This window comes from Pelophylax lessonae (assembly GCF_965119305.1).
Source record: "Pelophylax lessonae genome assembly, chromosome: 5".
Taxonomy (NCBI): Eukaryota; Metazoa; Chordata; class Amphibia; order Anura; family Ranidae; genus Pelophylax; species Pelophylax lessonae.
The window spans coordinates 64532681-64554653 of record NC_138772.1 but is presented as its reverse complement, the minus strand read 5'-3'; the positions used below and the strand labels follow the sequence as shown (position 1 = coordinate 64554653).

Here is a 21973-nt window from a genome sequence, read left to right as displayed (position 1 = left end):
TTTTTTTTTTTTTTTAATTCCCAGACTTCCGAATTAACTCCAAAATCCATGGTAGTAGCTGCAGTTCCGTGCCATTGTAACCATTGGCAAAAGTAGAAGTTTGGATTTAGGGTGATTCCATTTATTGGGTAACTAAGAAGGTTCTAGTAGAAGCTTTCAATGCTCTCTGGTGTCTTCTTCGAGCATGCATTAGAATCAGTACTCCAATAAATTGTATCACACTTAACTTTAAACTGACCCAAAATCCCAAAACATACATGTATGAATATGCTATGGACATTCGAACATGAGCTCCTATGAAAGGCAGGGACTGATGGAAGGATCTGAGTTCTCTGCAAGGAACTGCAGAACAATGCACAGATGTGAATATTCATACAAATATACAAAAATAGTGCAGGTTGTTTTTTTGGGCCCTGAGGCTTGTTGAGATCCCGTGCAAAATAAACTGGCTGCCTTAACGTAGCACTTCTCAACACATAAAAACATGGACAGTAGGGTGGAGACAAGACCATTTGGAGACCAGCAAGAACACTGGTTTTGGGGAACCAGCTGTCACAACCAGCAATTGTGATGAGGAAGACTGTGGGACCGTGGATTAGAGGTAAGCAATAAGCATTCCTCTGTTTTAGATTATCTTCGAGTAAAACAAACATTACACTCCAAATCAGCTTGGTGAGGGGCAATTATTATTTATGTCCTGAGTTTAAAATGCTTGATGACTTTACTGTCCTAAACTGACTCCTTATTGTCTGGATAATCTATTAACGTGGACCTAAAGCCGGCCATAGATGGTGCGATTTTCTTTCCTGCAACCCGAAACAAAATAGCTTGATTCCCTCATCAACACTGTCACAGTGATTATTGCTAGCCGCTACAGCCGCTAAAAATAATCGCAAATAAAAATCTGACAGACTGGTTGTACCCAAGTTGATTGATCGATCAACTTGGGTACAATCAGCCTGCCTATACATGGTTCGAATCTCGGCCGATCCATGCTGAACCGCCGAGATTCGCACCGTCTATGGATGACTTAACTTTATAGTCTGTTTCAGATTAAGGCTGGGTTCACACTTGTGCGATCAGAGACATTGCACGTCATTCACACTGCATTGTTGTGCAATTTACATGCAATGTCTTTCCGATGTGAATTTAGCCATACAAACTATTTGGCTAAAATCCCCTTCGCATTCGCATCAAAATGGTGCAGGACCCTTTTTTCGGTCCACACTGGAATCGGGTCGCATGAGTGTTCACACCTATGCAATCCGATTCCTGCACCATTTGACAGTTCGCACTGAGATCTGCGAACTAATATGGGGATGTCATTACCTTTAAATTGACACCCCCAGCAGTTTTGCAGATGTCAGTGTGAACCAGTGTTAAGAAACATGAAATGGAGACGCCTGTTGGTTCTTGTGAGTAACAGAATTAACTTATTTCCGACATAAGGCTCAACATTTATTGCCCACACTGTGACTGTTTATCATCCAGCAAGGAGAAGATCGGTTTACAGCAAAATAGATTGCTTTAGGTCTTACCCAATGTCTTCCATGATACATCCATGCCACCTGTCTTCACAGGTACATTCCCCTGAAAATACAATCCAGATACATTAACAGAAAAACCAAATTGTAAAACTGACAATAAATATTTACACTATATGACTCAAGGTGACCACACATTATATTCTGATTGTATAATCGTTGGATAATAGATCTCGCTGTTTTTTTTTTTTTTCACAAAGCCTAAGCCTCCAAAAGTAAAAAAAAAAAAAAAAAAAAAAAAGGCAATGCTAAAGGAGATTGTACAGTTAGATTGTAACATGTATAGTTTGCTTTAGAGTAAACATACACAGGCAGATATCTGACCAAAAGCAAAGGTTATGGAGAGGCATGCATATTGCTGAGACATTAGACCTGCTGCTTTATTCAACTAAAGCAGGGGTCTCTAATCTTTCTAAGCAAAGGGCCAGTTTACTGTCCTTCAGACTTTAGGTGGGCCAGATTGTGACCACTGGGAGTAGTTAATACCCCAGCATCAGTGGGAGTAGACAAGGTTTTAGCAGGGGTAAATAAATTACATAGCAACTATGGTCAGTAGGAGGAGGAATAGTGCCCCATCTTTGGGTTAGTGTCAGTGGGAGCAATAGTGTCCCACTGTTGGTATCAGTGGAAGGAATGGTGTCCCATAATTGGTGTAAGTAGGAGGAATAGTATCCTACTGTTGGTATCAGTGGAAGGAATGGTGTCCCATAATTGGTGTAAGTAGGAGGAATAGTATCCTACTGTTGGTATCAGTGGAAGGAATGGTGTCCCATAATTGGTGTAAGTAGGAGGAATAGTATCCTACTGTTGGTATCAGTGGAAGCAATGGTGTCCCATAATTGGTGTAAGTAGGTGGAATAGTATCCTACTGTTGGTGTCAGTGGAAGGAATGGCGTCCCATAATTGGTGTAAGTAGGAGGAATAGTATCCCACTGTTGGTGTCAGTGGAAGTAATGGCGTCCCATAATTGGTGTAAGTGGGAGGAATAGTGTCCCACTGTTGGTGTCAGTGGAAGGAATGGCGTCCCATAATTGGTGTAAGTAGGAGGAATAGTGTCCCACTGCTGGTGTAAGTGGAAGAATTTGTGTTCCATCACTGGTGTCAGTAGTCAGAATAGTGCCTTGTATCAGAGTGAGGATTAGTGCCTTGAGGGCCAGATAAAGGCAAGTAAAGAGCCACATCCAGCCCGTTGGCCACAGTCTGGAGACCCCACTGATCTAAGGTCACAACACATGTATAATGAAGTCTTATTTTCTTTACTGTATAAAAATAACTATCAATATCAAAATTCAGTACTACTTGAGGACTGTGCCTGATTCTACAGATAGGTTTGGTAACATATAGAAAAAATTCTAAAAGCACAGGGATTGATGTCAGTGTTCTCTGCAAAATACTGCTAAAAAGTTTTAGTAATATAGTAAATATTAAAAGAAAAAACCAACTACTATATTTTATCCCAATCAGAGGATACAATGCTGTACATCATGAAACAAATCAGTTACATACCTCTCTTCATCTTCTCCTTATCAGAAAAAATGCCCAAATTATGAGCCAGGGATTGTACCATTGTGATTGCCAGGACATCCACTCTTCCAAACTGAAACAAGAAGCAAAATAGAGAGGAATATTACTGATGCGATAAACACATTTCAGGGATACAGCATAAAACAGGAAGGCTGATGCCATCTTTTATTTTTCCTTATGGAATGTTAACTCTTTATGTTCAGATTTTATTGAAGCCTAGATGCCCAGACCAAATATAGCACATTCTGCATGCATCAGTTAAGCTGACAATTTGACAAAAAAAAAAAAAAAAGTGAAAAAAAAAAAGTGAAAAATAAATTTTTAAATAACTTAATAAACATGTGCTTACCTGCTCTGTGCATTGGTATTACATATTGTGGCCCCGAACTAGCTTTGTTCTGGGGTCCTCCCCAGGTGCGCTAGGCTTCTCCTCTTCTTCCTGTGCCATAATAGGGAGCCGCTTCCTGGTGGCACACGTGCGAGCTTGTTCCCAAGCCGGGCTTTGTGCATCTATAGACACACATAGCGTGGCTTGGTGCCGCCCCCCCCCCTCCTTACAGGGTTTGATTGACAGCAGCAGCCAATGGCTCCCGCTGCTCCCGGCCAAGCCTGAGAGACCAGAAAGACAGGGAGAGAAGGCCTGCAGATCGGCAGAACGCTAGATTTAAAAAAGACTGAAACTGGATTTAAATAGGTAGGCTTTTAGGGAAGGGGGAAGGGGGATGAACAGCAACTAAATTTTTTTTTTACCCTAATGCATAGAATGCATTAAAGTGAAAAAAAAATTATTGACTTTAGAACCACTTTAATATTTTTCAGTACAGTACAGAGTAATGGAAACTATACCAAAGCAGTAATGTTTGCCGCTGTACCTCTTACCTCGTTCACACCGCCTCCTTTTAGAAGTGAACATACTCCACCAATATATGCTGCTCCACTTCTGCTGCTTTCAAATTGACTCCCCCTGAAAAAAGTGGATGGGAATTAAAAAAAAAATAATATCTTGTAGCTTATCCACTGTTATTCGGCTCTCTGCTCTGCCCCTCCAGTGCTCACTGGAGTGCCACACTGTGGAGGAGGCAGGAGCGACTGACTCAGGCTTCCAGCCGTGTGCCGAGAGACCAACTGCTGGTCAAGCATCTGAGCAGATCCCAACAATTTGTTAGGATCCCTGCAGAGCCTGGGCTGGCTCTGTAACATCAGCAGGCAGCGTACTTTAGCCTGCTGTCAGCTGAATCTGGGTCACAGGAGTAAAGAACTAAGTGTACTCTTGTAACCCACAGTAGAAGTATGGTCAAAAGAGCTCTGGCCATACTTCTCCTTTAAACAGAAGTTATAATTTGACTAGATGATCCTGACACACACTGACCTAGGATGAAAACTTTGACAGAGCCCCTTCTTCTGCAGATGCAGCGTTGTCACCCTGGGATGCGCAGACTACTGGTTGGCTATATGCTGGCATGTGTCAAGCTTATTGCACAGCCTCCAGGTCCATTGCTATGAAGGGCATGCTCATAACAAAACGTGGAGCACACAGGTGGATAGCCATGCATGGTGCAAAACTTTCCTTGGTAAAGTTAGTTTAAAAAAGAAAAAAAAAAAACAATGCACATTGCCAATGCATGGAGAATGTAAGGTGTGTTCTCCTGCCATTTGCATGTATGATGGTCAGGGTGGTTTGTAATGTAATTGCAAAACACGCTAGCCCTACAGCTTCGTCCAATGATTAATCAATATGTTAGGTTACACTTATCAAACACATCAGTCTATCAGCTGAAGGTTTATTTATAAGGAGTAGAAAGTCAGATTCACCCAAAATTTATCATACATTTCCAAAAGCATCATTCACAAGTTTTAGGCGCTTCATTATTTGCTGACACTTTCACCATGATTTACTAACATATAGATTATCTTATGATGGTAAATGTCTGTTTCTGTACCAAAGATTTTGCTACGTTTAATAGAGGGGAAAACTTCCACAGACCGCAACTTTAAAGGCCTAAAAAAAGTTCTATCCATTCCCTACTCCTTCCTCAAAACGTAATGCATATGTGAAGACAAAATAAAGAAACACATATGCTGAACATCTCTACAATACTCAAACCTTTTCCTTTGTTTTATCACTATAAAGACCATGCAAGTACAGAGAAATACCCATTGATCTGTCAGATATGCACTCAGCTCCCAATTCCTGCTGTGGGCTGACAACACACACCATGTATGTGGACTGCCCAGTTTTTTTTCTGCTAAACTACTGATTTACACCCTTAGGCCCCTTTCATACGAACGGTTAGATTTCAGCTTTTAGCTGCGGAAAGAGGAACTTATTTACCGCAGCTAAATGCAGACAATGCATCCCTATGGCCCCGTTCACACACTGCGTTTAGCAACGTTTTCATAACATACGGTTTTGTGCATTTAGGAAAAATAAAGTTGATGGCGTCCAGGAGCGAAGTACCGCAGCTATCTGTATATAAACGCAGGTAATCACAGTACAAAGAAAACTAAGTAAACAGTCGCTATACAAAAGGCAAGAATTTACTACCGCAGCTAAACGCAGCCGCATGCAAACGCACATAATCGCGCATAATCGCAACGTACAAATGTGAATAACCTTTTTGTCAGGAGTGTTGGAGTTTCAAAATAACAAAACATGCTTTTACAAACGGCACAACAACCGCCCGTGCGAAAGGGTCCTAATTTTCATTTACGCACCATAGACACTAATGGATCTGATCTTAAGTAGGAGAGCAAAACAGGCTCCTTGAGATAACGCAGGAACAGGACAGGGGACAGCTCTGAATATCTGGCAAGATCAACACGTATTTTGTTTACCGTTATTGCACAGATTTATCTCAATGGTATATTTAAAGCGAAGCTGCACCCAAAAGGGTATTTGGCACCTTAGGCACCTTTCGGGGGCGGGGAGGGAGCGGGTACCTGGTATTGAGCTGGAAGTTCACCCCCCCCTTCCTCCCCCCCCCCCCCCGATTCGCACAGTAGAAGTTTCCCTTAGCCAAGATGGCGGCGCTAGCACCCGAGAGCCGATTCAAGAATCAACTTGGGTGAGAACACCGCTGGATGCCTGGACAGGCAAGTACCCTAATAGTAAAGTCACCAGCGACAATGTTTGTAGCTGCTGACTTTTATTTATTTTTTGGGGGGGGAGATGGACTCCTCTTTAGCTCACCAAAAAAGAATCAATGAGCAAAGTTCATTGTTAGTTATTATATGCACTTCAAAACAACTCACATTTAGGCCTCATGTACACTGCTGCTGATAAACAGAGCTGACGTTTTTTTTTTTGTTCAACCCATGAAATAAAACACATATTGTGTACCAGGCTTAAGTCCCGGTTCACACTTGTGCAAAGCGGGAAGGCTGCGAATTCGCAGCCTGTTCCCGCATCGCAAACGCACCCATGGCAGTTCACACTGCCATATGCGATACGCTGGGGGTGTCAATGAAATGTTAACGACCCCCCCAGTTTGATCGCATATCGCAGTGCGATCTGACAGTTCGCACAGGATCGGATCGCACAAGTGTGAACCACTGTGTGATCCGATCCTGATGCGGCTGGAAAAAAGGGTCGTGTGTGTTTGGTGTGGATACATTGCGAATTCAGCCATACAAAGTGTATGGCTGAATTTGCATCCGCACCTCCGATCGCATGTAATGAAGGAGCAGTGCGCTCGGAATTACATGCGATCGGCGCACTCGCAGGAATGTGAACCGGCCCTAACACAGTGATCAGATATAATACTGTACACTGACACTGTACTAATGACACTGGCTGGGAAGGGGTTAACATCTAGGGGCAATCAAGGGGTTATTTCTGTGCCTAAAAAATGTAATGTATGTTATATGTCCTGCATTTGCCAACAGATCTGCCTGTTTTTTTCTCCCTATTTTGCAGGGAGAAGAAACAGTGAGATCGCTGATCTTTGTATGTGATCCAACCTGCCCGTGCCACCCTGCGGCAGTAAATGTAATGTAGCTGGGCAGCAAGAGGTTCAATAAACTTAGGAGGAGTTACCGGGAAACGTATTACTGACTATTCTCTATCCCTACAGGGGCTTACATGCTGTTGTTGCCACACTGTACATGTGACCCATATTCGTATACATGTAAATTGCTTACGTACGCATTTCGTTGAAATTGAATGCTTTTAAACTATTGATCGACTTCTATCGTTTTTTTACCGCTGATACCGATATTTTGGTCATCGGATATCGGTATCGGCCGGTATTGGCCGATATTTTCAGGCATTAAAAAAAATTACTATTTTTTTTTTATGTCTACAGGTACTGTGGTGGAGGGATCTGGGGGTCTAAAAGACCCCAACCCCCTCCTCTGCACTTAAAAACATTCAAAAGTTTGTCTGTTTTGAATGCTGTACGTTTTTTGAATTCGGCGCCGTCAGTACCCGGAAGTGATGTCAGTACTCGGAGGCGCCGAATTAAAAGAAATGGAGTCCTGGTCAGACGGCAGTGGTGCAGATGGAGACCTGGTCAGACGGCGGCGGGGGGATAGGAGACCCAGGCGAGCCGCGGAAGGCGGCGGGAGGGGGGGACGTCCCCTCCCGCTCCTTGGAATGACAGCCGAGCGGCTTCTCAGCCGCATCAGTTGTCATTACAAGACAGCCGACCGTCGGCTATGGACACCGGTATCGGGGTGATGCCTCTAGCTGCAGGCATCGCCCCGGTACAAGCACTTTCCCAAAATATCGGTAAATCAAAAGGCCGATTCCGATATATCGGGCAAAGTGCTTATCGGCCCTCGATATATCGGCTTTGCCGATAAACGGTCGATCACTATTTTAAACTTCTATTGTCTCTGCTTTATGCCTTATGTACCCTGTATGTTGTAGTGAACTTCCCCTTACAATTAATAGGTAAAATACAGTGTAAACTCCACTAATGTTTAGAGAATGTTTTGCACGTGTAGCTGCCTGCAAAAAAGGTTAACCCCTGTGGGGGTAACCTAAATCACCTTCAAGTAAAGGTGATGCTTCTATTTAAACCTAAATGTGTATACTCAATACTGTTTTATACATGCTAAACAAAAAATCAATTCACAATAAAAGTGCTTAAGATCTGTGACAACCCATGAAATTCATATATCAATGTCCATGAATGCAAAAGTGCTCTGTGCTTATCAATAAATCAATTACAACAAGAGGCCGCTCCTGATGACGTAGTTGTGACAAAACACGTTGGGAGGAGTTTGTTGGAGTCACTTCCGCTTATGTACTTCCTGTCAATGGAACGCAGATGATTGCCATATGCTGGAGACACCATTGTATGCAATCGCTGCTTTTATAATGTCGTTTTTTATGATTTTAACATATTTTAAATAAATGGTATCACGCTATGGAGGACTGCTACATACAAGCATGATGGAGTAACAGAGAGGAGGATCCATCCCATTCATTCCAAAAGATGACAGTGGGGACAGTACAAGAAAGATCACTGGTTTTGCATACAAACGCTTGTATCATGTTCTGGTGAGTGTTGAAATATAGGAGGGGAGCTCGGATTGTTTTCACACAGATCACTGAATATTATGAAATTTGAAGCACTGAGCACTTTAAAAAAAAAACCTTTAAAGCGGAGTTCCAGTCTGTAAGAAAAAAAAAAAATCAAAGTCAGCAGCTACAAATACTGTAGCTGCTAACTTTGAATATAAAGACACTTACCTGTCCAGGGATCCTGCCAGAACAGCACCCCAAGCTGATTCGTCAATCGGCTTTGGGTGCAGGCGCCAGCATCTGTAATAAGGGAAAGAGGAAGTGCAGCCTGTTTCCTACTGCGCATGTGCTTTCTGAATGGTCCCGCCGTCTTCTGGGACCGCTTTGTGTCCCAGAAGGCAGTGGGGAAAGGAGGAGGGGCCAGACATGACATAGATAGTAGTGCAGCAATTTTACCAGGAAAATTGTGTACCTGTCAAAATTAGGTACCAGCTTCCCCCTCCCCCTCAAAAAGTGCCGAATGTGGCAGTGGAGGGAGGAGAGGGTGCAAACAAGATGAGCTTCCCCTTTTGGGTGAAGCTCTGCTTTAATACATCACAGACTTTTTATGTTTATGGACTTTACCATACAACACTCTTGAGATATTTGTGTTGTAATTGATTTATTGATAAGCACAGAACACCTTTGCATTCATGGACTTTGATATATGAATTACATGGGTTGTTACAGATATTAGGCATTTTATGAATTGATTTTTGTTTAGCATTTATTAGAAACACAGTATTGAGTATACACATTTAGGTTTAAATAGTAGCATCGCATTTACTTGAACAAAATAATTAAAACATGTTGAAAAAAACAGGAAGTTTGAAGCACACTTGCGGTTTCTTAAAGGGATAAAACACAAGGAACTGCGCATGTATTGTGAAGAGGTGCTAAAAATGTTTTTATTTTTGAATGTATTTATTCATTCATTTTGCCCAGGCATATACTTTATTGGTTCTGGAATTCTAATAAATCCTGATAGAAAGTGAGCAATATCTAAAAAAACAAAAACAAAATTAGATTCTTGGACGCTGCTGATGGTCCCATTTCACGGGTTGTGCTCACTTTCTTCTAAGCTAGAGTTGGGCTGAACTACCTCCCGGTTCGGTTCATGCCAGAATTCTCAAACACTACAAATGTTCAGACCCGAATCACAAACCCTATTAACCACTTCACCCCCGGAAGGTTTTACCACCCTAATGACCAGGATATTTTTTTGTGATTCGGCACTGCGTTATTTTAACAGACAATTGCGCGGTCGTGCGACACTGTACTCAAATAAAATTGATGTCCTTTTTTCCCCACAAATAGAGCTTTCTTTTGGTGGTATTTGATCACCTCTGCGTTATTTTTTTTTACGCTATAAACAAAAAAACCGACCGACAATTTTGAAAAAAAAAAACATTTTTTTTTACTTCCTGCTATAAAACATTCCCAATAAAAAAAAAATGTAAAAACTGAATTTCTTTATCAATTTAGGCCAATATGTATTCTGCTCCATATTTTGGGTAAAAAAATCTCAAAAAGCATATATTAATTAGTTTGCGCAAAAGTTATAGTGTTTACAAACTATGGGATAGATTTATGGACTTTTTATTTATAATTTTTTTTTTTTTTTTATTAATTGTGGTGATCAGCCATTTTTAGCGGGACTGTGACATTGCGGCAGACAAATCTGACATCAAGTGACACTTTTTGGGCACCAGCAACACCAATGCAGTAAATGGAACAAGAGTAGCGCACGAGATCACTTTTATATGACTCAAGAAGATGTAAGCAAGCTATCAAAGATACTGCTAGACAAACATTTCAGAAAAAATAATATTCAGGAAAGAAATAATGTCCCTTCAGTCCATGAAATCCAAGGGTAAGTGAGATGAATTACTGGATCACCGTCCACCACCAGGTGTCACACCAAGAAACAGTAGGATTGGTAACTCACCAGAACTCAATGCTCAGGTGTTCTCACACAAGCAGTGTCAATTTTGGCAGCAAATTTCAATTTAGTTTTAGTCTTAGTCTTAGGACTAAAATGGCATTTTAGTTTTAGTCCCATTTTAGTCTTCTGCAAGTGTTTTAGTTTTAGTCGTATTTAGTCGACTAAAACTCCAGTATATTTTAGTCAACTAAAACGCCCTACATTTTAGTCGACTAAAACTCATTTTAGTCATCTATAATCAAATGGGTGTAGTTCAATTGTAATTTGTAATGCATTATTTAAGCATTTCTCTACAATTTCCAAACTCATTATATACTACTGCTGGTCCTGGAGTGAAAAATCTAATATGTTATTATTTATGCTTTGAGCATGCACCAGTGTTAATTTTTGGCAGCAAATTTCGATTTAGTTTTAGTTATAGTCTTTTGACTAAAATGCCATTTTAGTTTTAGTCATATTTTAGTCTTAAGACTAAAATGCCATTTTAGTTTTAGTCGTATTTTAGTCATCTGAATTGTGTTAGTCGACGAAAACGTTTTAGTCAGTTTTAGTCGACGAAATTAACACTGCACACAAGAGCAAACTGCGCAGAAATGTTAGGCGGATATGGAACCAGAGCCTGTTCAACACTGCTTCAAAACAAACTGCTGCAATGATAGCAAGGAAGGGAAAGTTAAGAATCGCTGATATAGCAATTTAAGTCCAGTTCAATGTTTAACCCCGTCGGTGCGAGGGCCTGGGTGAGGAAGATCCATTTGGTCTCACATTTGGATAATTCCCTCACCCAATTCGACCCCCGCCACGACGGGGTAACACGCTCGATCCCCCAGAAGTGAAGACTCCTAGGGTCCCTCTGGTGGAACTGGCGAAAATGTGCGGGCACGTTGTGTTCGCGCTTTCCCTTTAAGATGTTGGTGATATGCTCACCCACTCTTACTTTTAAGGCCAGTTTAGTGCGGCCAATATAAACTAAATTACAGGGACACATTAGTCCGTAGACCACATGTGTGGTGTCACATGTAATTAAGTTTTTGATTTTGAAAGTTTTGTTTATAGCCCGAACTGTGAAGGAGTCCCTCCTCCTGAAATTGGTAGGCGTAAACGAACAGGCTCTACACCTACCCCCAAGGACCCCCTCATGTCCGGGAAGAAGGAGACATTAGGGGGATCCAGTACTTTTTTGACGATTTGGTCGCCAAAGTTAGGAGCTCGTCTATAGATAAATGATGGCTTAGCAGGTAGAACTGAGCCTAACGTTTTGTCCATTTGTAATATAGACCAATGTTGTCTGAAAATTTCCTCAACCTTTTTATAATCGTTGGAAAAGTCTGACAGAAAACTCCATTGTTTGGGGTCATCATCTCTCCTAACCGGTTTAACTGCAGGTCTCAATGGTCTAGGAGCATTTCTAATGTTGGCAATTTCTCTATTCAGATTACTCTCATCATAACCTTTGGCGGCAAACCTATCCCTCAACACTGCTGCTTGCTCAGTGTAGTCATCCTCAGAGGTACAGTTCCGTCTAACGCGGATAAACTGACCCCTGGGGATATTCCTGAGCCAGTTAGGGTGGTGCCCACTTTGTATCGCCAAATAACTATTCCTGTCTGTCATTTTAAAGAATACTTTCGTAGTCAGTCTATTGTTTGCTCTTTTAATAGTGACATCCAGGAAATTAATTTCCTCAGGGCTATGATGGAACTCAAGCTTTATATTGTTGTTGTTAGTATTAAGGTGTTCCATGAAGGCTACCAGATCTTCTTCTGCCCCTTGCCAGATGAAGATAATGTCATCAATGAAGCGTTTGTACAGTCTAAGTTCATGTCGTACCTGGTTGAAGACAAACTTGTCTTCCCACTCCGGCATGAACAAATTTGCGGATGTCGGAGTGGGAAGACAAGTTTGTCTTCAACCAGGTACGACATGAACTTAGACTGTACAAACGCTTCATTGATGACATTATCTTCATCTGGCAAGGGGCAGAAGAAGATCTGGTAGCCTACATGGAACACCTTAATACTAACAACAACAATATAAAGCTTGAGTTCCATCATAGCCCTGAGGAAATTAATTTCCTGGATGTCACTATTAAAAGAGCAAACAATAGACTGACTACGAAAGTATTCTTTAAAATGACAGACAGGAATAGTTATTTGGCGATACAAAGTGGGCACCACCCTAACTGGCTCAGGAATATCCCCAGGGGTCAGTTTATCCGCGTGAGACGGAACTGTACCTCTGAGGATGACTACACTGAGCAAGCAGCAGTGTTGAGGGATAGGTTTGCCGCCAAAGGTTATGATGAGAGTAATCTGAATAGAGAAATTGCCAACATTAGAAATGCTCCTAGACCATTGAGACCTGCAGTTAAACCGGTTAGGAGTGATGATGACCCCAAACAATGGAGTTTTCTGTCAGACTTTTCCAACGATTATAAAAAGGTTGAGGAAATTTTCAGACAACATTGGTCTATATTACAAATGGACAAAACGTTAGGCTCAGTTCTACCTGCTAAGCCATCATTTATCTATAGACGAGCTCCTAACTTTGGCGACCAAATCGTCAAAAAGTACTGGATCCCCCTAATGTCTCCTTCTTCCCGGACATGGGGGGTCCTTCACCTGTGGTAGGTGTAGAGCCTGTTCGTTTACGCCTACCAATTTCAGGAGGAGGGACTCCTTCACAGTTCGGGCTATAAACAAAACTTTCAAAATCAAAAACTTAATTACGTGTGACACCACACATGTGGTCTACAGACTAATGTGTCCCTGTAATTTAGTTTATATTGGCCGCACTAAATGGGCCTTAAAAGTAAGAGTGGGTGAGCATATCACCAACATCTTAAAGGGAAAGCGCGAACACAACGTGCCCGCACATTTTCGCCAGTTCCACCAGAGGGACCCTAAGAGTCTTCACTTCTGGGGGATCGAGCGTGTTACCCCGTCGTGGCGGGGGTCGAATTGGGTGAGGGAATTATCCAAATGTGAGACCAAATGGATCTTCCTCACCCAGGCCCTCGCACCGACGGGGTTAAACATTGAACTGGACTTAAATTGCTATATCAGCGATTCTTAACTTTCCCTTCCTTGCTATCATTGCAATCTATCCGATGAGGCTTGATTATTTGCTTTCTGCTATGAGGTTTTATGAATTATTGCATTTTTATCAATTGCAACTTTTTAATAATGATTTTTATTATTTTATGACATTTTAGCTTGTTCAGATATGCATTTTATATGTATTTCACTATGCATTGTGACACCAATAGTGTATTGCATTTTTTACGATATGTGCAGATTTCCCAGTGTATATGCAGATTGTTACTGGCGATGCTCTACAGGTTCATATCGGCAAGGAGCGGCATTGCATTATAGCCATTCCTTTTTATCTCTCTTTATTTTTGGCCCATATTATTTGGTTAAGATCAATATCATTATTGTTTAATGTTTTGCATTAGTTATAGTGCCAAATTAAACTGGATTCCTGCAAGGGACGACTTTTTAGTTTGTGTTTGTTTATGTTGATGTTGGAAGTTCCGCGGCGTGGTGAGCTGGTTAACTTCCGGCTTTCGCCTCGTTGCCGATTGGACGTAGAGCGTTCCAGCAGGGCTACTTAGATGCCGGATGTTGTTGTTCTGGTCACGCCTCCAGTTGAAGTCGGACATGACGAAACCGGTCGGGGCGTGACCAGACAACACATCCGACATCACGTGACGGTGGGGGACCTACCCGGAAGGTAAAGGGCTGGCGTGGAGTGAGCCCGGGGACTGGACGAGCTAGGTTTCCTTCTACCAAACATTATATGCCTATTGATGAGCTTGTACATGTGAGTGCAACATTTTACTTTTAAATAAAGCAATTGTGGTTACGGTATTTCACTATGTGGGGCCATTCTTTCTCTTCATGATATCGGTATATCGAGGGAGTGTGTGCAAGGATTTGTTTTGAAGCAGTGTTGAACAGGCTCTGGTTCCATATCCGCCTAGCATTTCTGCGCAGTTTGCTCTTGTGTGAGAACACCTGAGCATTGAGTTCTGGTGAGTTACCAATCCTACTGTTTCTTGGTGTGACACCTGGTGGTGGACGGTGATCCAGTAATTCATCTCACTTACCCTTGGATTTCATGGACTGAAGGGACATTATTTCTTTCCTGAATATTATTTTTTCTGAAATGTTTGTCCAGCAGTATCTTTGATAGCTTGCTTACATCTTCTTGAGTCATATAAAAGTGATCTCGTGCGCTACTCTTGTTCCATTTACTTATTCGCAAATATTTTCCATTATTTGTTCAAGTAGCAGCATTATTTGTTCATTATAACAGTCAAGATATTGACTCCTCCTCAAGCGCAAAGATATATTCCTCTTGACATTGGGTGTCTAAGTTTATATATATTTTATTAACATCAATACAGTGTTTAGTGCTAAATAATATGCACTGTTACTGTATAAATGACTCTGGCAGGGAAGGGGTTAACATCAGAGGCGATCAAGGGATTAAGTGTGCTCCTAGGGAGTGCTTTCTAACTGTGTAGGGGATGGACTGACTGCAGGAAGAGAGAGATCCGTGTTCCTGATTATTAGGAACACACGATCTCTCTCTTCCTGTCTGACAGAACGGCGGTCTGTCATTCTCCTGAACAATCGTGGATGGCCAAGGTCCATCACGGCCGCCAGACCCGCTGATTGGCTTCCAATGTGTCTAAACAATGTGCCCCCTAGAGGCCTTCAACAAAATCACGTACCTGATTTTGCGCTTAAGGACCGCCCTGCCACAGTAAATGTTAGTGGGGAGGTCCTGAAGAGGGTAAAGTCTATGGGAAACGAACATAAAAAATAAAAAGTCTCTATTTTAAAAGCTTATATGCAAGGTATTGACCATAAAAAGGGTATAGGGGCCCGCGTACTGCCCTGGGGGACATGTACCAATCAAAAACATTTTTTAACCACTTCCCACCCGCTGGACATCATATGATGTCCTGGACTTTGAGTTGGGATATCCAAATGATGCCTGCAGCTGTAGGCATCATTCAGATATCTTTTTTTCTGCCCAGGATTTCCTGAACTGCAAAAACAATAATAGCGGCAGTCTCTATGACCTTCAGGGGCTGGGCGGGACGTTATGACATGTTATAGACCCCACATCTTTCTGTAAAGAGGACCTGTCATGCCGATTCCTATTACAAGGGATGTTTTTTGAAAAAAAAAATTTAAGGGAAAGTGTAAAAATAAAAATAAACATTAAAAAAAAAAAAAAAAAAAAAGCTTAACCACTTCAGTACAGGGCACTTTCACCCCCTTCCTGCCCAGGCCAATTTTCAGCTTTCAGCGCTCTCACACTTTGAATGACAATTGCGCAGTAATGCTACACTGCACCCATATGACATTTTTATCATTTTTTTTTTTTCACACAAATAAAATTTCTTTTGGTGGTATGTAATCACCACTGGGTTTTTTATTTCTTACAAAAAAATAAAAGACAGAAAATTCTGAAAAAAAAAGTTTCTTATTTTCTGTCAGTAAATTTTAAAAATAAGTAATTTTTCTCCTTCACTGATGTGCACTAAGAGGGGGCACTGATGGGCACTGATAGGCGACACTGATGGACAGCACAGATAAACAGGCACTGACTGGCAACACTATGGGCACTGATGGTGGGCATCGTGAGAACTGATGGGCATTGCTTGGGGGGACTTATGAGCACTGTTTTTTTACTTTACAGTAATCAGGGCACTGATGATCAGTGCCCTGATTATCTTTCCTAGGCTCCCCTAGCCGCTGATCGGCTCTCCTCACCACTCACTCTGACAGTGTGAGGCGAGGAGAGCCGATAAATGGCACTTCATCATTTACATGTGACAGGCTGGGATTGGACACAGCCGGTCACATGGGTAAAGAGCCATGTCATTGGCTCTTTACCAAGATCGGGGGGGTCACGCTGTGTCCTAGCAACACTGATGGCCATAGCGGGTTAATGAGAGAGAGGCTGTTCTGGTGCGCTGTCATATGACGGCACCCCAGAATGAGAGCCACACAGCTCCGCCGTCATTTGATGGTGGGCGGGCGGAAAGTAGTTTAAGGGGCCCCGTCCCCACGTGTTTGCACGCAGAAGCAAAAGCATAAGTGTCTCACGCCCACATATGTAAACGCCATTCAAACCACACATGTGAGGTATCGCTGCAAACTTTAGAGGGAGAACAACAATTTTAGCCCAAGACCTTCTCTGTAACTCTAAACAGGTAACCTGTAAACATTTTATAGCATTGTCTATGGAGATTTTCAAGTACCAAAGTTTGATGCCATTCCACAAATGTGCACAATTTTAAAGCGTGACATGTCAGGTATCTTGTTAGCCCCCGTTCACATAGAGGCGACGTGTGAGGCGACCTGGTCGCCTCACAGGTCGCCGCAGGTCGCCTTCCATAGGGAAGATGCGGACCCGTTCTAATAGGAGCGACACAAGTCGCTCCGACTTCGAAAAAGGGCCTGGAGCTTCTTTGGGGCGACCAGGAGGCGACCGCCATAGATTTCAATGTTATGAAGTCCGTGGCGGCCGCTCCGAGGTCGCGGCGCGCTGCTCGCACCGCGATCTCGGAGGTCGCCCCGGGAAGTAGCGTCGCGTGTATGTGGACCGGCGCTTACTCAGCGTAACAAACTCTTTTACATTATAGAAAAAATTTGGGCTAACTTCAGTGTTTTTTTGTTTTTTTTTTAATTCATTAAACAGTTTTTTTTTCCCAAAAAAAAATGCGTTTAAAAAATTTCTGCTCCAAATACCATGTGACATAAAAAGTTGCAATAACCGCCATTTTATTCCCTAGGGTCACTGCTAAAAAAAAACATGTATAATATTTGGGGGTTCTGAGTAATTTTCTAGCAAAAAATTATGATTTTTACATATAGGAGAGGAGTGCCTGAATTGGCCCAGTATGGAAGTGGTTAAAAAAGATTGTTTTGAAAGGAGCAGTGATTTATTTGATGCTTTAGGTGAAACAAATAAAATGAAAAATTATTTTTAATATAGTGCCTGGGGTGTCCCCTTAGTCTGCCTGCAAAGTGGCACATCTGTACCATGTATAGAACCTGCTGCAGCAAAATTGAAATTTATAAAGAAAAAAAAAAAAAAAGTACATTTAAATTCAAAATTGCAATACAGTACCATTGCTGGTAATAGAACAAATGTTAAAATACCCCAATCCATTCCAGGCCCTTTGGGTTTGGTATGGATTTTAAGGGGAACCCCGCGCCAAAAAAAATGGTGTTGTCCCCCACAAAATCTATACAAGACCCTTATCCAAGCATGCAGCCTGGCAGGCCGCCGGATGCTAGCCCACCAAGTGCCCCGCAAATTTGTGTGTTTGCCGAACAGGCAATGCCCGGGCCGAACTTTATTCATAATCAATATAGTAAGGAAAAGTAAGCATAAAAGGCACAGAATAAACATTACGTACGAGAAGAGATGTATAGCATCACTTTTGTCTTTGATAAAATCCCTTCTGTATTTCATAAACTCTTTCAGCGTCTTGAGAGGATTTCCATCAATGCTAATTCTACTGTTATCAGCCCAGGTTTCCATGGCGACCAGCACAATCCGCGTGTTTAGCTGCTCCTTATATAGCTAGTACATAAACGGGAGAGAGAGAGAGAGAAAGAGCGCTTTGTCAGGGCTGCTGCAAAAGACGTCACTTCAGTACAAATCCAAATTACTGCGCAGAGAACACGAGACTGCTCAGTTGCTTAAAGTGAACCTGCGAGGAGAGCAGCATGGGGGGGGGGCTGCCATTATTGGCTTGTTTTATAAAGATGCCGGCTTTGGGGCTGTCATTTTGGCCATGGCTATATCTAGTAACCTGGAGCAAGCATGCAGAACAAGAGTTCAAACGTATAGACTTTACTGGGTGCATGCTTGTTTCAGATCAATGACTCACTAGTTACAGAAGTCAAGAAGAGAGTCATCAGAGCCTGGCGCTTTAAATTGCTGCTCTCATATCTCATAGGGTCACTTCATCAACTGTGACAATATCACTGTTTGCATATAATTATAGATATTTTAAAGAAATTTGAAGGGAATAGCTTAACCACTTGCCCTCCGGAAGATTTACCCCACTTTATGCCATATTTTGTGATACAGCACTGTGTTACTTTAACTGTGGTGCGGTCATGCAATGCTGTACCCATATAAAATTTATGTACATTTTCCCACAAATAGAGCTTTCTTTTGGAGGTATTTGATCGCTAGTGGGTTTATTTTATTTTTTGTGCTATAAACAAAAAAAAGACCAACAATTTTGAAAACAAAAAAAAAACAATATTTTTTAATTTCTACTAAAAAAATATATTCAATAATAAATAATTTAAAAATCGAATTTCTTTATAAATGTAGGCCAATGTGTATTCTGCTACATATTTTTGGTAAAAAAACAAAAACCCAATAAGTGTATATTGATTGGTGTGCTCAAAAGTTATAGCGTCTACAAACTATGGGATATATACTGGAATTTTCATTTATTTATTTATTGATTTTCTATACTAGTAATGGGGACAATCAGCGACTTAAAACGGGACTGGAATATTGCAGTGGAGAATCAGACACTAACTGACACTTTTGACGCTTTGTGGGAACCAGTGACACTAATACAGTGATCAGTGCTAAAAATATGCACGGTTACTGTACTGATGACACTGGCTGGGAAGGGGTTAAACATCTATGGCGATCAAACGGTTAAATGTGTGCCTAGCCAGTGTTTTTGTGTAAGCTGTGTGCTGCTTTTACTAAGGGAAGTGATAGATTTTATTCAAATTCAAAATCCATCACTTCACCCATCAGCTTGGCCTTGTTTACATTGGCATAGCTCCGTTCTGTGTCTCTGCCCAACGATCAGCGGGTGCCAGTGGAAATCCATTGCCTAGCACCCATAGATCGGCTTCTGCTGTGAGTAATCACAACAGAAGCGGCGCCTGGGCCCCCTAGGCAAAGGTGCAGAATCACCTATATATACATGATTCTGCACAGGATATCTGCTATAGGGCGGTCCCTAAGTGGTCTCAACAAAATATACCCTTGGAGTGGGCCCCTCCAAGACTGCAAGAGTTAAATACTTGTTAAGTCCAAAAGGTTGCAGAAGAGACTGTATTAATACCCTTTTTTTCACTCCAACAATTTGACTGGTCTCTCCAGTCTCCTCTCTAAGGCTGCATTCACATGTCAGCGTATGATCGCGGGCAGAACCGCCGCGGTTCCGCCCGCGATTCGGAGATTAATTGCAAATCGCGGGACGCCTAGCGTTGCCCGTTGATTTGCAATAGCCCCCCAAACGCCGAGCGATGTTGCCGCGATTTACGCCCGCCGAATCGCGGCAACATCGCGCAAACAAAATCGCGGGACGCAATACGCTCCAAAAAAGTACAAGAGCTTCTTTGGAGCGTATTGCGTCCCGCGATTTTGTTTGCGCGATGTTGCCGCGATTCGGCGGGCGTAAATCGCGGCAACATCGCTCGGCGTTTGGGGGGGCTATTGCAAATCAACGGGCAACGCTAGGCGTCCCGCGATTTGCAATTAATCTCCGAATCGCGGGCGGAACCGCGGCGGTTCTGCCCGCGATCATACGCTGACATGTGAATGCAGCCTAAGTGGCTCTCATCCGCAGACGCATGCTCTCCTCCACGTACAATACAGGGTTATTGGCCCTGCATTGTATATGATGACACAGAGGGGCCACCCACAGACCGGAGCTTCAAGGAGCGGCAGCCCCTTTAAAAGCAATGGGAGGCTAACAGCTCCTGCAGCTAAATGCGGGCACTGGTGTGTAATCACACATGAAGGGATTGCCTGCGTACGATTAGCCCTGGATTGTTTCATGAGGAATTACATGGAGCAGCCACAATTAGCTGTTGAAGCTGTCAGCCTCCTATTGCTTTATATGGGGTTGCCTTCCACAGCTAATCACCAGGAACCCCCACATGCAATTGCTAACTGTTCCATTCACAAATTTATTGGGGCCCAGGTAAAACCTTCTCCTTGATGTAACTTTAACCAAGTCCTAAAAATGTAACCTCTTATCTAAACGAGCATATGACTCTAATCTTAACCTAAATCGATAACCTCTAAACCCATAACTAAACTTCACTAAAATAAAATTCCTGCCAAAACTTTTTTTTTTTTTTTCCCGTTTGACACAACAGGAAGAATAGGAAGAATGGAAGAATTGGCAGAACTCAATGTGGTAATTTCCTCTCAGTTCCTGTCCTGGTAACCAATTGTCACGAGGAAAAAAAAGGAAAATTGTAATTTTCCAAATGGGACACAGACATCTATAAAAGAAAAACAGAGGTTCTAACCCTTCCCTACCTTACTACAAAAATATCTTTACTATCAGGCGAATAATTAATGTCGAGGAATCAATTCTTACTTTTAATAACCATTATTGTGGTGAGGAATAACAAATATACGACTAATAAACAAACCATAGTATCAGAGATGTATAGTAACGAAGTAGAACTACTTCACTACTGTACTTAAGTACCGAAAGTCGGTATCTGTACTTTCCTGGAGTAGAATTTTTTTCTCCTACTTCCACTTTTACTTCACTACATTTTTTCGATGATTTCATTACTTCTACTATGATATTTTTTTTTTTTGTGCTGCATAGTTACTCGTTACAATTATAAAAATTACCACTGCCAGAACAGTAGATGGCAGGTTTCATGAAGCTCAAAAAAATGTGTATAATGTCATGTGTACTTTTGACTTCTTTTGACTTCTTTCTTTAATAACTTTAACTTTAATAACTTTAACTTTAATAAACTTTTGACTTCTTTCTTTAAGAACTACATAACACAGTACTTGTACTTTTACTTTCAGTACTTGAGTAGCAATTTTTTTTTAAAACTACTGGTACTTTTACTTTCAGTACTTGAGTAGCAAAATTTAAAAAAAAAAAACTACTTGCAATACTTAAGTACAAAATGTTGAATACTTTAGTACTTCTACTCAAGTCACTTTTTGATCGAGCGCTTCCACTTCTACTCAAGTCACTTTTTGATCGAGCACTTCCAATTCTACTCAAGTCACTTTTTGATCGAGCACTTGTACTTTTACTCAAGTATGGGTTGAGTACTTTATACAACTCTGCATAGTATAAGAAAGTATAAGCAATCCTTCACGCTAAGAGCACACTGTAAACATACCAATCCATCCTGAGGAATAACTGACCTTAGCTATATGAAACCTTTATTTTGAACCTAAAATGTTGGAACAGGTAAAGTAACTGTCACTTATATAGAAGTTCCTGTAAAGAAGACTGTAAATACTTAACTCTCCTGTTCTGCCTAAAGCCAAATGCCCGTCTACATCAGACGGTTCAATAAAAACTGGCTGATATTCGGCCCGTGTGTAAGCCAGCCAGTCCAACAGGAGTTTTGGTTGTTCTTGCTTTATTAAAGATTACACATCAGG

General features: G+C 41.7%; 1 protein-coding gene across 6 annotated transcripts in view; it reads right to left on the bottom strand.

Annotated features, from left to right (window-relative positions):
- ADAM22 (ADAM metallopeptidase domain 22) overlaps positions 1-21973 on the bottom strand; it is a 491004-nt gene that overhangs the window by 108743 nt on the left and 360288 nt on the right. For all 6 annotated transcript variants that reach the window (XM_082259181.1, XM_082259183.1, XM_082259185.1 and 3 more), the window contains exons 11-14: positions 17970-18136; positions 3948-4032; positions 3051-3141; positions 1539-1590 (exon numbers count right to left, since the gene is read on the bottom strand). In XM_082259181.1, the coding sequence (XP_082115307.1) occupies positions 1539-1590; positions 3051-3141; positions 3948-4032; positions 17970-18136 (395 nt within the window). The remainder of the gene's footprint in view (positions 1-1538; positions 1591-3050; positions 3142-3947; positions 4033-17969; positions 18137-21973) is intronic.